This window comes from Pristiophorus japonicus, chromosome 7 (assembly GCF_044704955.1).
Source record: "Pristiophorus japonicus isolate sPriJap1 chromosome 7, sPriJap1.hap1, whole genome shotgun sequence".
Classification (NCBI taxonomy): Eukaryota; Metazoa; Chordata; class Chondrichthyes; family Pristiophoridae; genus Pristiophorus; species Pristiophorus japonicus.
Genome location: NC_091983.1, coordinates 116,577,789 through 116,592,990, shown reverse-complemented (window position 1 = coordinate 116,592,990; position 15,202 = coordinate 116,577,789). Strand labels below are relative to the sequence as shown.

The 15,202-nt window shown below is 42.1% G+C and overlaps 1 protein-coding gene across 5 annotated transcripts in view; it reads right to left on the bottom strand.

Moving 5' to 3' along the window:
* The window catches only part of mtcl3a (MTCL family member 3a), a 110,839-nt gene that overhangs the window by 13,802 nt on the left and 81,835 nt on the right, over positions 1 to 15,202 (bottom strand). For 4 of the 5 annotated variants that reach the window (XM_070885268.1, XM_070885269.1, XM_070885271.1 and 1 more), the window contains 2 exons: positions 12,998 to 13,165; positions 8,778 to 9,020 (listed from right to left, as the gene is read on the bottom strand). In XM_070885268.1, coding sequence (XP_070741369.1) covers positions 8,778 to 9,020; positions 12,998 to 13,165 — 411 coding nt within the window. The remainder of the gene's footprint in view (positions 1 to 8,777; positions 9,021 to 12,997; positions 13,166 to 15,202) is intronic. The other variant, XM_070885267.1, reaches the window with a different exon arrangement.

Here is a 15,202-nt window from a genome sequence, read left to right as displayed (position 1 = left end):
GTATATACATCAGTCTATTACATTTTTAAAAATATCTCAGCTCTTCTGAGTAGCTAAGTCTTTTGAAAAAATAGTAAACCCCATGTGTAGAGAAAATATTCATACTTCAGCAATGTATTTAGCGCTACAAGCGATAAAGAGAGGGGGTAGTTACAGCAAAATGAAAACAACTTAAGGACTGAGTGCTCCAAAAAGAACTGAATTACACTGTAGATAAGAAGTAGTATAACATAACATCACCTCAATTATAGATTTAAAACAAAATCCTGTGGCTGCTACCAATTAGCTTTCTATAGAAAAGGGGTACTGAGGTGAATGATCAGCCATGATCTTATTGAATGGTGGTGCAGGCTAGAAGGGCCAAATGGCCTACTCCTGCACCTATTTTCTATGTTTCTATGTAGTTATGTGTTTGCCACTTAATCCTGTTACTAAACCCATAGCTTCTTTGTATCTTGATAATGCTGCAGCTTACCTTCCTCATCATCTTCATCTTGTAGTACAGGCACGATGGGCCGAATGGCCTTCTGTGTCGTAATTTTTGTATGATTCTATGATTAATTAACTTATTCAAGTATGAACCCCTTCGCTACTTATATGGAGAATTTTTCTTTTCTGATGAACATAACGTTGAAAACATGAATAACTGATGTTAAATCAATCTGCGTAGTAATACATTAATATCACACAGATTTCTTGGGTCAGCACATTTGCATCTTTATTCACGGATTCTGGTGCAGACTGCATCAAGAGTAAGGAGTATACTAGTCATAGGAGAGGAAATTTGTTTACACATGAAATTTAAAGGATGGGGACTATTAAAGGGGATTGTAACAATGGTGGGACAAAAATTCTGAAAGCTTATAGAAAATCACAAAAGGCATAGAAACATAGAAAATAGGTGCAGTAGTAGTCCATTCGGCCCTTCGAGCCTGCACCACCATTCAATAAGATCATGGCTGATCATTCCCTCAGTACCCCTTTGCTGCTTTCTCTCCATACCCCTTGATCCCTTTAGCCATAAGGGCCATATCTAACTCGCTCTTGAATATATCCAATGAACTGGCATCAACAACTCTCTGCGGTAGGGAATTCCACAGGTTACCAACTCTCTGAGTGAAGAAGTTTCTCTTCATCTCAGTCCTAATGGCTTACCCCTTATCCTAAGACTGTGTCCCCTGGTTCTGGACTTCCCCATCATCGGGAACATTCTTCCCATGTCTAACCTGTCCAGTCCCATCAGAATTTTGTAAGTTTCTGAGATCCCCTCACATCCTTCTAAACTCCAGTGTATAAAGGCCCAGTTGATCCAGTCTCTCCTCATATGTCAGTCGCACCATCCCGGGAATCAGTCTGGTGAACCTTCGCTGCACTCCCTCAATAGCAAGAAGGTCCTTCCTCAGATTAGGAGACCAAAACTGAACACAATATTCCAGGTGAGGCCTCACCAAGGCCCTGTACAACTGCAGTAAGACCTCCCTGCTCCTATACTCAAATCCCCTAGCTATGAAGGCCAACATACCATTTGCCTTCTTCATCACCTGCTGTACCTGCATGCCAAATTTTAATGACTGATGAACCATGACCCCCCAGGTCTCATTGCATCTCCCCCTTTCCTAATCTGCCGCCATTCAGATAATATTCTGCCTTCGTGTTTTTGCCCCCAAAGTGGATAACCTCACATTTATCCACATTATACTGCATCTGCCATGCATTTGCCCACTCACCTAACCTGTCCACGTCACCCTGCAGCCCTTTAGAGTCCTCCTCACAGCTCATACCGCCACCCAGTTTAGTGTCATCTGCAAACTTGGAGATATTACACTTAATTCCTTCATCTAAATCATTAATGTATATTGTAACGAGCTGGGGTCCCAGCACTGAGCCCTGCGGTACACCACTAGTCACTGCCTGCATTCTGAAAAGGACCCGTTTATCCCGACTCTCTGCTTCCTGTCTGCCAACCAGTTCTCTATCCACGTCAGTACATTACCCCCAATACCATGTGCTTTGATTTTGCAGACCAATCTCTTGCGTGGGATCTTGTCAAAAGCCTTTTTAAAGTCCCAATACACCACATTCACTGATTCTCCCTTGTCCACTCTACTAGTTACATCCTCAAAAAATTCCAAAAGATTTGTCAAGCATGATTTCCCTTTCATAAATCCATGCTGACTTGGACCGATCCCGTCACTGCTTTCCAAATGCGCTGCTATTTCATCTTTAATAATTGATTCCAACATTTTCCCCACTACTGATGTCAGGCTAACCGGTCTATAATTACCCATTTTCTCTCTCCCTCTTTTTTTAAACAGTGGTGTTACATTAGCTACCCTCCAGTCCATATGAACTGATTCAGAGTCGATAAAACTGTTGGAAAATGATCACCAATGCATCCATTATTTCTATGGCCACTTCCTTAAGTACTCTGGGATGCAGACTATCAGGCCCCAGGGATTTATCGGCTTTCAATCCCATCAATTTCCCTAACACAATTTCCCGCTTTATAAGGATATCCTTCAGTTCCTCCTTCTCACTAGACCCTCTGTCCCCTAGTATTTCCGGAAGGTTATTTGTGTCTTCCTTTGTGAAAACAGAACCAAAGTATTTGTTTAACTGGTCCGCCATTTCTTTGTTCCCCATTATAAATTCACCTGAATCTGACTGCAAGGGACATACATTTGTTTTCACTAATCTTTTTCTCTTCACATATCTATAGAAGCTTTTGCAGTCAGTTTTTATGTTCCCAGCAAGCTTACTCTCATACTCTATTTTCCTCCTCCTAATTAAATCCTTTGTCCTCCTCTGCTGTATTACAAAATTCTCGCAGTCCTCAGGTTTGCTGCTTTTTCTGGCCCATTTATATGTCTCTTCCTTGGATTTAACACTATCCTTAATTTCCCTTGTTAGCCATGGTTGAGTCATCTTGCCCGTTTTATTTTTACTCCAGACAGGGATGTACAATTGTTGAAGTTTATCCATGTGATCTTTAAATGTTTGCCATTGCCTATCCACTGTCAACCCTTTTAAGTATCAGTTGCCAGTCTATTCTAGCCAATTCACGTCTCATACCATCGAAGTTACCTTTCCCCAAGTTCAGGACCCTAGTCTCTGAATTAACTGTGTCACTCTCCATCTTAATAAAGAATTCTACCATATTATGGTTACTCTTCCCCAAGGAGCCTCGCACAACAAGATTGTTAATTAGTCCTTTCTCATTACACATCACCCAGTCCAGGATGGCCAGCCCTCTAGCTGGTTCCTCGACATATTGGTCTAGAAAACCATCCCTAATACACTCCAGGAAATCGTTCTCCACCGCATTGCTACCAGTTTGGCTAGCCCATGATAACTGCTGTACCTTTATTGCACACATCCCTAATTTCTTGTTTGATGCTGTCCCCATCCTCATTACTACTGTTTGGTATCTGTACACAACTCCCACTAGCGTTTTCTGCCCTTTGGTATTCCGTAGCTCCACCCATACAGATTCCACATCATCCAAGCTAATGTCCTTCCTTACTATTGCATTAATTTCCTCTTTAACCAGCAACGCCACCCCACCTCCTTTTCCTTTCTGTCTATCACAACAAATTAGCAGCCTTTGCCAAGACTGATGGGGCAGAGGATTAAAAAGTATAAAAATGAAGGTAAAGGAAGCCCAATGTGAAAATTGAAGCTGCAGTTGACTGGTCCTAACACTTGCTGTGCTGAGTCTATGGTGCATGTTAACAGCAGGTGTCTTTGCAGCAGATGGCACAGCTCTGCATCTGACTTTCTTCTGACCCAGATCCTATGAAGTCACTTCCCCACAGCCATCGACCAGTGGGTGCGACAATACCTGCAAATATGGTTGGTCACACCTTGATGGGTGTGGATAATCAGGCTTCACTGGCATGCCATATTCATGCAGCATCATGCATGACATGCTATACTTGGGGTGCTTCTGAAGAGACATCTAGCATAATAGTTAGTCAGGCCATCTCACATATCTGTGCTAATCGACCTGCTGTCACACTTACATTGAGAATTGGAGCATTCACCTTCTCTAATTGTCTTTCATAGTGAAGCCTTGTTACCTCTGTATACAGAAGCAGATACTGTTGGTTGGGTACAGAGCACTATTGGTGCATCATATAAAACCTGCCATCCCTTCAGGGGTCATTCCATTTCTCCCAACACCTCACTGGCGTGTTCCCATTGGGAAACGCATTAATGGATCTGATGAAATTGCTGGAAACAAATAAATAAAACAATTGGTGCAAAACCACATAAGACCTCATTTGTTATGAGGAAAATTTTATGAAAAATGGACTGGAAATAGTCTTAAAAGAGCAAAAATAAGTTTATTTGTGGCCTTTTAAATGCTTTTGCTACTACTGCCCCTCTCTTGGCAACCTCAGATTCCCACTTATACTGGACGTGGAGTCAGCAGACCACATAAAAGACATGGGAGACCACATGTTATTAACACTGATTAGCATTATTTTAATGAACCTGAATGCCAATCTCCCACTCAGTCAAGCACTAATGAAATGGTGACCCAGTGTAACAGGTCTCCACCCCAATTTCCTCAGCCTAATGCCTTAGAACCATGCAATGTATCAAATTGAGGTTAAGTTGCCATTATGGGATTTAGTATTTTCCAGAAGACTAAGGGCTGGATTTTCAGCTTTTGAGATTTCGGGGTCCTAATACCGCCTGGAAAAAATTTACGTCCTCATCTGCAAAAAACGGTAAAAAATTAGGTTCCATGATCAGGGGCGCAAAATCAGGTGTTACACGAGGTTTTTGTGCCCCAGCTGAAAATCGCGGGGTTAAAAAAGTTTTGTTGATTTCAGGAACTTCATTGTTGTTCAGAGCACTACAATGTAACGTTGTATATTATATGGTTTTATTTTGCTGAGGGAAGTTTTTGTTGCTTTGTTGCAATAAAATTTATGATTCATCCTTTGGCATCAGTGTCTTGTGTATCATTGCAATGTTCACCGGAGATGTGCCATTATGGGGGGGCACAGCGTGTCCAGTATTAGCACCATCCCTCAGTTTCCTCCATTTAGGAGAACCGGTCCATTATGAGCTGGCAACATGCAACTCTTGGTCAGGCAGCATCTCCACGCTGCCTCTCCCGTGGATGGTGTGGCTATCCAATGGGGGCCTCTTGGTCACCCTCCTCCTCCTGAGGTGGGCCTGCAATCCCCACTAGAAATGCCTGGCCCCTCATGATGGCCAACTTGTGCAACATGCAGCACAACAAAATCGGTTACCTGTTGAGGGGAGTATTGAAGGCTGCCTCCAGAGCAGTCCAGGCATCGGTCTGCCTGTAGGAGATGGCTTTTCTCTGTCAACACTTCCTTTCGGAAGTGCAGCCTTCTCACACATTGCTCCTCAGAAAGCTGAAGGTATGAGCTTTGGTGCCTGTAAACCAGTGGGGGGGTAAGTCCTCCTCCCCAGTCATCTTCGGCCTCTCCTCATCCATGAGCTGACATGGCCAAGAGCCCTTCTTCTAGTTTGACGCCGTCTGGCAGTATCATGGTGCATGATACGCTGTCGAACGAGAAATGCCCCCATTAAATTCTCTCACTGAAGTTGTAAGGACATTGTAATGGCAAATAAAAGTGCCGTTTGCAAGTCGAAGCTTCACGCAGCATGATGTGTGCAACCGTTGCAGTCAATGTGACCTGCAATGTCGGAGCCACATTCCTCAATTTAAATACGCTGCCAATAACGCCTGTTGCACCCTGGGAATGCCTAGTTTTTCAGGCGTTTCCTGGGGCGGGCGTTAAATGATGCGTTAGGGCCGAATTTTGCATTTGGGACGGTAGCGGAGCATTGCATGAGGACTGATGTCATGATCTCAGTGAAACTTGAACATAAGAACATAAGAAATAGGAACAGGAGTAGGCCATACGGCACCTCGAGCCTGCTCTGCCATTCAATAAGATCATGGCCGATCCGATCATGGACTCAGCTCCACTTCCCCACCCACTCCCCATAACCCCTTATCCGCTTATCGTTCAAGAAACCGTCTATTTCCGTCTTAAATTTATTCAATGTCCCAGCTTCCACAGCTCTCTGAGGCAGCGAATTATACAGATTTACAACCCTCTGAGAGAAGAAATTTTCCTCATCTCTGTTTTAAATGGGTGGCCCCTTATTCTAAGATCATGCTCTCTAGTTCTAGTCTCCTCCATCAGTGGAAACATCTTCTCTGCATCCACCTTGTCAAGCCCCCTCATAATCTTATATGTTTCAATAAGATCACCTCTCATTCTTCTGAATTCCAATGAGTAGAGTCCCAACCCACTCAACCTTTCCTCATAAGTCAACCCCCTCATCCCCGGAATCAACCTAGTGAACCTTCTCTAAACTGCCTCCAAAGCAAGTCTATTCTTTTGTAAATATGGAAACCAAAACTGCATGCAGTACGCCAGGTGTGGCCTCCCCAATACCTGATATAGCTGTAGCAAGACTTCCCTGCTTTTATACTTCATCCCCTTTGCAATAAAGGCCAAGATACCATTGGCCTTCCTGATCACCTGCTGTACCTGCATACTATTCTTTTGTGTTTTATGCACAAATACCCACAGGGCCCGCTGTACTGCAGCACTTTGCAATCTTTCTCCATTTAAATAATAACTTGCTCTTTGATTTTTTTCTGCCAAAGTGCATGACCTCACACTTTCCAACATTATACTCCATCTGCCAAATTTTTGCCCACTCGCTTAGCCTTTTGCAGATTTTCTGTGTCCTCCTCACACATTGCTTTTCCTCCCATCTTTGTATCATCAGCAAACTTGGCTATGTTACACTTAGTCCCTTATTCCAAGTCGTTAATATAGATTGTAAATAGTTGGGGTCCCAGCACTGATCCCTGCGGCACCCCACTAGTTATTGATTGCCAACCAGAGAATGAACCATTTATCCCAACTCTCTGTTCTCTGTTAGTTAGCCAATGCTCTATCCATGCTAATATATTACCCCCAACCTCGTGAACTTTTATCTTGTGCAGTAACCTTTTGTGTGGCACCTTGTCAAATGCCCTCTGGAAGTCCAAATACACCACATCCACTGGTTCCCCTTTTGCTTTTCCAAATGTCCTGCTACTGCTTCTTTAATAATGGACTCCAACATTTTCCCAACCACAGATGTTAGGCTAACTAGTCTATAGTTTCCTGCTTTTTGTCTGCCTCCTTTTTTAAATATGGCCATTACATTTGCAGTTTTCCAATCTACTAGGACCTCCCCAGAATCCAGGGAATTTTGGTAAATTACAACCAATGCATCTACCATCCCTGCCGCTACTTCTCTGAAGACCCTATGGGATTTATCTGCCTTTAGTCCCATTATCTTACTGAGTACCACCTCCTTCGTGACTGTGATTGTGTTAAGTTCTTCCCCCCCTATAGCCCCTAGACTATCCAGTGTCGGAATATTGTTAGTGTCCTCTACTGTAAAGACTGATACAAAATATTTGTTCAGAGTTTCTGCCATCTCCATGTTCCCCAGTACTAATTCCCCGGTCTCATCCTCTAAGGGACCAACATTTATTTTAGCCACTTTTTTCCTTTTTATATACCTATAGAAACTCTTGCTATCTGTTTTTAGATTTTGCACTAGTTACGGTAAGTTATGGGACGGTAAGTTTTTACGTCGCCGCAAACCATAAACTGAATTTGTTGGCCGAGCTGTTAAAGCTGGACGCCCGGCGTTACACCTAGAAACACCTTTGACCGCCCCGAGGCGCAACCGAGCCAAAAATCCAGCCCTAAGCTACTTAAAGGAGCTGGAATATAGAGGGTTGTTTTAAATGGGCTAAGGCAGTTCTCCAATCATTCACCTGCCCTTATTTCAATTACATTTTTATGCTCTCAGTGTCTCATTCCCCATATAGCAGAACAGGCAGGTAACGTTTCCTCAACCTGTGCATTTCTTAAACTGTTAGCTTTGTCGTCCACAATGCCAGCAGAGACTGAATTACCCTCCAATATTCCTCCTCTCAGCAACAGAATTCATTTCCATTTAGTTATGTCCTCAGATGAGTTATATTAGATTACGGAGTTACAGTGGAAGAACCAATGCCTTCATGATTTCCCTATATTACAACAGTGACTACACTTTAAGACTACTTATTTGACTGAAGTGCTTTGGAAGATCCTGAGGTCAATAAAGGTGCTATATAAATAAAAGATCTTTCTTTCTTTTACACAAAGTGGAACAGCACTGACATGGTAGCACTGACTAACATTGTTCCTTTACTTTGTTTTGTAGCTTTACTCTAAAAATGTCTAACTAAATGTTGTGGTCACCTTGGTGAAAAATGTCATTAGTGTAGAGATGAAAGTTTTCTACTTTTTTATCCGTGTACATTTACTGCTAAATTTAAATGTTATAATATACTGTGGGAAGCCTATATATATATATATATATATAAAATATATAGGAATAGACAAAGTTGACAGAAGTCCTAAACAAACTGAGACAGAATAACTTGCTTATTCATTAAAAACATATCAGAAAACATTAAATTATTATCTAAAGCAATGGCTGATTTTATCGGTTTTCCCCTCATTACATCAAACTAGATTCAGAAGTTAAGATAAAGCAATCTATGATATTAACTAACATGGCCTTGTAAGGTTTGTATATAAGTGACTAATAGAGAAGCAACATAAAACACGCTCCCTGTTACATAATATTTACAGGAACATTCTAATGTCTTTCCAAATAACATTATAGAAAATGTTTCTGTATGCTGCATACGCTATTTACAGCACCTGCTCTATCTTCCTCTGCATGTCCTTCAGTTGACTTTCCCATTCCTTTCTTTCATTGTCAAATCGTTCAAGTAACTCCATCTTCTCCCTGCCCCAGTTTCTCTCACTCTTCTCCAGCTGTTTCCTCAGGTCCATGGCTGCTGAGTGAGTGTTTGCCAACAACCGCTTCTGTTCCTCCCTTTCTTTTCCAAATGTTTCTCGGGGTGTTTTTTCCATGTACTGTTTATTTGCCTTTACTTCCAGCTTTCAGTTATTTCAACACAAGTAACAAAGGTATTGTGAATATTTCATACTTATGAATCTATAAATTTATAAAGTGTGTTCAGGTTTCCAACATGTGCCATATACTCTATGTAAGTGAAGAATCACTAAAACCAAATCATAAAATGGTCTGTATCAACAGTATAATTAAAATGCTGACAATCCTATCTCATATATATATCTATGTAAGTAATTAAACTATTTGTTTCCTTTTTAATTCTCCTAGTTTTCTGCTTTTATGTTGTTTGTTTTTATTTATTTAGATTCTGAAAGTCTGATATCCCTGAATTGGCTGCTCACATCCATAAGAACATAAAACATAGGAGCAGGAGTAGGCCACCTGGCCCCTTGAGCCTGCTCCGCCATTCAATAAGATCATGGCCGATCCGATCATGGACTCAGCTCCACTTCCCTGCCCACTCCCCATAATCCTTTATTCCCTTATCGCTCAAAAATGTGTATCTCCGCCTTAAATATATTCAATGACATAGATTTATAACCCTCTGAGAGAAGAAATTCCTCCTCATCTCAATTTTAAATGGGCGACCCTTTATTCTGAGATTATGTCCCCTAGTTTTAATTTCCCCTATGAGTGGAAATATCCTCTCTGCATCCACCTTGTCTCGCCCCCTCATTATCTTATATGTTTTGATAAGATTACCTCTCATTCTTCTGATCTCCAATGAATATAGGCTCAACCTACTCAATCTATCTTCATCAGTCAACCCCCTCATCTCCGGAATCAATGCAGTGAACCTTCTCTGCATAGTCTTTAATGCAAGTATACCCTTCATTAAATGCGGAGACCAAAACTGTACGCAGTACTCCAGGTGTGGCCTCACCAATACTGTGTACAGCTGTAACAGGACGTCACTGCTTTTATACTCTATCCCCTTGCAATAAAGGCCAACATTCCATTTACTTTCCTGATTACTTGCAGTACCTGCATACTAACTTTTTGTGTTTCATGCACAAGGACTCCCAGGTCCCTCTGTACTGCAGCACTTTGCAATTTTTCTCCATTTAAATTATAATTTGCTTTTCTATTTTTTCTGCCAAAGTGGATAACCTCACATTTTCTCACATTATACTCCATCTGCCAAATTTTTGCCCACTCACTTAGCCTGTCTATATCCATGCTGGTAAATCCATTTTTCATAGCCTGGTGGCCAACTCTTCCCAGTTTTACCTGGTGCTACATATCTGCTGCCAGGCTATGGAAAATACATTTAACAGTAAAATTCAAGGAACTCGAAGAATATTACAAAACATGGAAATGGAAATTTTGTGGAAATGTTTTAAGGATTAAGACATTAATGCAGCATAATTCAGAGATCAATCTATAGAAGATGAATAAAGTACAATTTAGCCAGAGATAAAACAAATATATATATTCAAATCTACACAAAACACAGATTAACAGAATTCATCTTTTTCAATAGCTTGGCGTAAACAGTCTACAAAAACAATTTATTTTAGAATTATTTTGCTGAATATACATTTACATTACATGAAAATGGCCATTCTGCAGTGATACAGTGAGGGGGCTGCTTTTAGTGTCTGCTATGTCTCATCTGCAGCTGTTTGAGTGCAGACAAGAAGTGGTGGACTGTAAAATCAGGCTGAAATCAGTTCCCCCTGACTTCTATTTAATTTCGGCCCTGTAGAAATTTCTGCTTAGGCATGGGGAGGGTATGAAGAATTCCTTTTTGAAGCAGTTGGAACCATTTTCTTAATATTAGAATGGGGCATCGATGGGATATAATTTAAAGGGCACCGATGTTAGGAGACATGGTTGTTATGGGGTTAATAAGTAGTTTAAAGAACAGCAGAGAATCCCATTTTTCTTTCTCTACTGAAATAGTAGAGTGGACCTCTGCTTATCATGCTTAAGACGCTGATAAACTATGCATGGTACCATTAAACACTCGCCCATTGACACTTAATTGAAGGCTGGCTGCGCAACCTTAGCATGAACAAGATGAGAGGGCTGAGAAAATGGAGAAAAACAGCATGGTGGAATGTGATCTCATCCTCACCCATGTCAATAGCAGTATTATAGACCACCCATTAGTCACTGCTCTGTAGTTACAAGTCTGTGTAATATATGGATATTTTGAGAAGGAACTTGTAGCTCAGGTATAAAAAGGTAGCAAATTATTACAGGAATTTGTATTCGACCTGCGAAGTTTGAGCTCAAGAACAGTATACTTGATAAACCTTGTTCCCCTGAACCAAGTTTAATTGATTTGTAAGGACTTCACCTTATTTGGAGATTTTAACTTCGAATAAGCAAAACTTTGCTTGTGAGTGTATTGTCTTACCATCATTGAATGAACACATATAAATGTAGCTAGCTAGCTAACACTGAATTTAGCACTATATTAAGCATTCTTGTTTGGGGTGAGACCTCATTAAACTGAGTACTTGCTTACTGCAAATATCAGTAGTACTGTCCACTGACATTTGCAGTATCCACTTCAACTGAATAACCATACAATTAAAGTTTACTCTTGGACAGTAACTAATCAATCTGTGTCTATTGGAGATAATTGGAGACTATGTGTAATGAAACTGTAAATCCACTTATAAAGAATGATTTTACAATTTCATTATAGACAGTACCCAGAGGAAATCTTCTTTAATATGCTTCTTTAAGATTGATGTAAGTTATCTACTATACAAAAATTAAGGCTAAGTATTCATTTAACTTGTCAAGGCAAAAATGAAGTCGTGTGCCTATTTAAATGCATATTGCTACTTTCTAAAACAAACTATTGAATGGCAGCATACTATGCAAACCATACAAGGTTTATCGAGTATACTGTTCTTGAGCTCAAACTTCGCAGGTCGAATAGAAATCATGGAATTCTAATAGACACTCCCTTTTCTACCTCTATTAGGTACACAAACTGGTTTGGTTTTGAAAGTGTGTTTGGGACACAAGGCAGGGTGTTCGTTACAAATACAACTGAAATCTGATGTCCAAAAAAAACGTAAATGTAAAGTTTATACTACACATCAGGTCTATTACTTGATGTTGATTTTATAAACTCCAAATAATACTGAGGAGTTGCACCACTTCAACAACAACTTGTATTTATATAGCACCTTTAACGTAGTGAAACATCCCAAGGCGCTTCACAGGATCATTGGGATTAAATGTATCAGCAGCCTTTTCTTTGATTCTCAAAAATGTATATATATGAAGATTGTGATTGTATAGTTCTTGAGATGGGGGTGTATTTGTATATCTACGTTATTGTGTTCCTAACACAGATGAGGCTGCACACAGGGAGGTTAAAGTAACAGTGACCTCAGTCTTTAATAAGACACTCCAGAGTGAGGAACAAGCTTTAGGGGCCGGCTTATATACAGTGCTCCCAAGGGATGCTGGGATCCCTTGGGACTTCAGGGGATGAGCTCCCTGGTGGCGGAACATGGGAGTGCATGCTTTACAGATACACAACATATGTTTCTTAGCATGACTGTGCTTGTGTTGGGAGCAATGTGGGTCAGAGGTTTGGTCTTGGTTTATGAGATTAGTTAGGTCTGAGGAGCTGAGGGAGTTGAGAGGCCCTGCTTCAGTGGTCATGTTGGTTGTGATTGTTGTGCTTCATGATGAAGTGGGTGGGTTGCTATGCTGGGGCAGGGGTTAGTTTCTGGTGACTAAGCCTCCAAGAATTGGTCCCAGTCTGGTATTTCTCCCGTTTCAAGTAGAGGCCGGACATCACTCATTTTGATTGTGGTACACATCACGTCAGCAGCATTTCATATTGTCAATAATTAATTTATTAAATTTTGTAATACTTAATGTGCAGCATAAATATGCTATCCTATTTCAGAGTAGTGCCCTGCAAGAAAATAAAGGTCTTTCTAACATCAATTGCTGAATATTATCCAGTATCTCACTGTTCCCTGGTTATGCTATACATTTTACAATTATGCAGCAAATTTACCTGTCCAATGCGACATTTGAGCTCTGCTCTCTCCAGTTCCCAGGCATACTTGTCACTGGAATACTGACGCTGTAGTTCTGCCCTGTGATCCTCCTCCTTTTTAATTTCAGCCTGAACACCTTGCAAAATGGACCTAAGTTCAAGCAAAATTCTTCTGTTTTCACCAGCCTAGGATAAAAATGACAACTGTTTAGATATATATATTGTTTTTAAACATAAGTTTCATTATGTGCCAGCTTGGCTCAGTTGGTAGAACTCTCACCTCTTTGTCAAAAGGTTGTGCATTTAAGTTCCATAACAGAATTTAAGTTCGTAATGCAGGCTGACACGACAGTGCAAAACTGAGAAAATACTGTGGGCTGTATTTTAAGGAGGAGGATGGATTGGGAGCAGGGGGCTCTGAGGCAGTCGGGAAACAAAGGACCTGCTGACTTTAATGGCAGTGCCTGATTTGCATGCAAGAACTCAGTTTCCCGCCTGCAGCCAACCAGATTGAGAGGCCTGCTGGCTGCGGGCAGGTAGGCCTGCAACACTAGGCCATACTGAGGATGGAGGGACTGGCCTGGCCTGTTAAAAGGATGGTGGGGAGGGGGGGGCGATGTTGGGCAGTGATCAGAAAGAGAGAGAGGATCAGTGCAGGTGAAGAGAAGATCATGGCCGGCCAAAAGAGGATTGTGGCCAGCCTCAGCATCATCGGTCGGAGTTTGATCGGAAACCTCATGAGAGGGTCTCCGATCGCCGGAGGTGTGTTAGGCAGGGACCCTGGATCTAGGAGTAGGTATAAAGGCACTTACCTCCTGGATCCAGCAGTCTCCGCCTTGCTGTAACTGCCAGGTTTTACAAATTGTGGGTTCAGGTCGGGAAACCCATTTTTAACAATTTAACTACCCACCCTTTTTTTTAGGTTAAAACTCCTCCCTGTATGTTTTAGCTGGACAAGATGTTAGACCAAGATTCTGTCTGCCTGTTTTGGTGGATGTTAAGATCTCATAACACTATTAGGACAGCAGGGAGTTCTCCTGATTCAGGCCTCATCGATACCACCAAAAAAAACTTCTACTGTGATCAGATGCCAAATTGCTGCTGACACTGGTGGAACTGTATTCTGTTTGAGTCAGCAGAATGGAAATTGCCTGCTGCCGGAAACCAGGCGATCCTATCGTTTTTGAACTGCAATGGATGCGGCGGACTATCCGGCGAAATTCAGCTCCTCGGGGTTTTTTTCCACCGAGGCGGAAGTGGATCATCATTGGAGCGGAGTAGAGTGAGCATCACTAGCGGGGCGGAGGTGGGTGCGGGATGGAGTGTCCGCAGCTGTCAATCATCAGCGCCGCACTGATGACGTCATTGCGCTGGTGCGTCACAACGTCTCTCCCCTCCAGTTAAAGGGGACAGCTGCTGCGAACTCAGCATTCATTTTAGTCAGGTCTACTGGGCCACCAGGGAGGATTTTGGCTGGGCCAGTGGCCTGGCGCCCAAGGGGGGGGTTTGCCAGACTGCCTGTTGGCCGCCCGGGCGAACCTGGGGGCATAACTGCTGGCAGTCGGCTGACAAAAAAAAACATGACTGCTGCGGCAGTGCACCCTCCCCTTTATGGGCGGCCAAGCCGCCATTTCACAGAGTGCACCGACAGCAAAAGCGGCTTGCGGTGGCGCCGCTCTGGCAACGCAATTTCGGATAAGGGGCAATTTCCTGAGGGCAATTTTGCGAGTGGGTCCCCGCCAAACAGTAAGGGGTCAGCGCATGCATGCTGCCGCGGGAAAACGGGTGGAGCAGTCCCGGACACGCCTCCGCTCCTGAGGAAGGGCAATTTCTAAAATGGCGGCCCCTCCACAGAAAGCTGGCGGCCATTCTGTGCCCACCCATGGCCGCTACTTTCCGCCAATCAGAGGCCTTATCAAAAGGGGCAATTTCGGCCCTAGTTTCTCTGAAAAGATGGGCATAAAACTAGAATAAAGATCTTCTATTGCTGAGGTAATTTGATTTAGTCCAGTTATTCGATCCAGTTATTTCCACAAATTAACTAATTGTCAAATGGTTCGTGCAAACAATGGGAATTCTGTTAAATAAACATTAATACTGTTCAAATTCAGAGTCTAGTGAGATACAGCTGCTATTCATGCTATCACATGATATTGTGGAGTTTAGAAATATAAAGGGAAAAGTCATGGCTGCCATGAGAGTTGGTGGTGTCACTGGCAACTC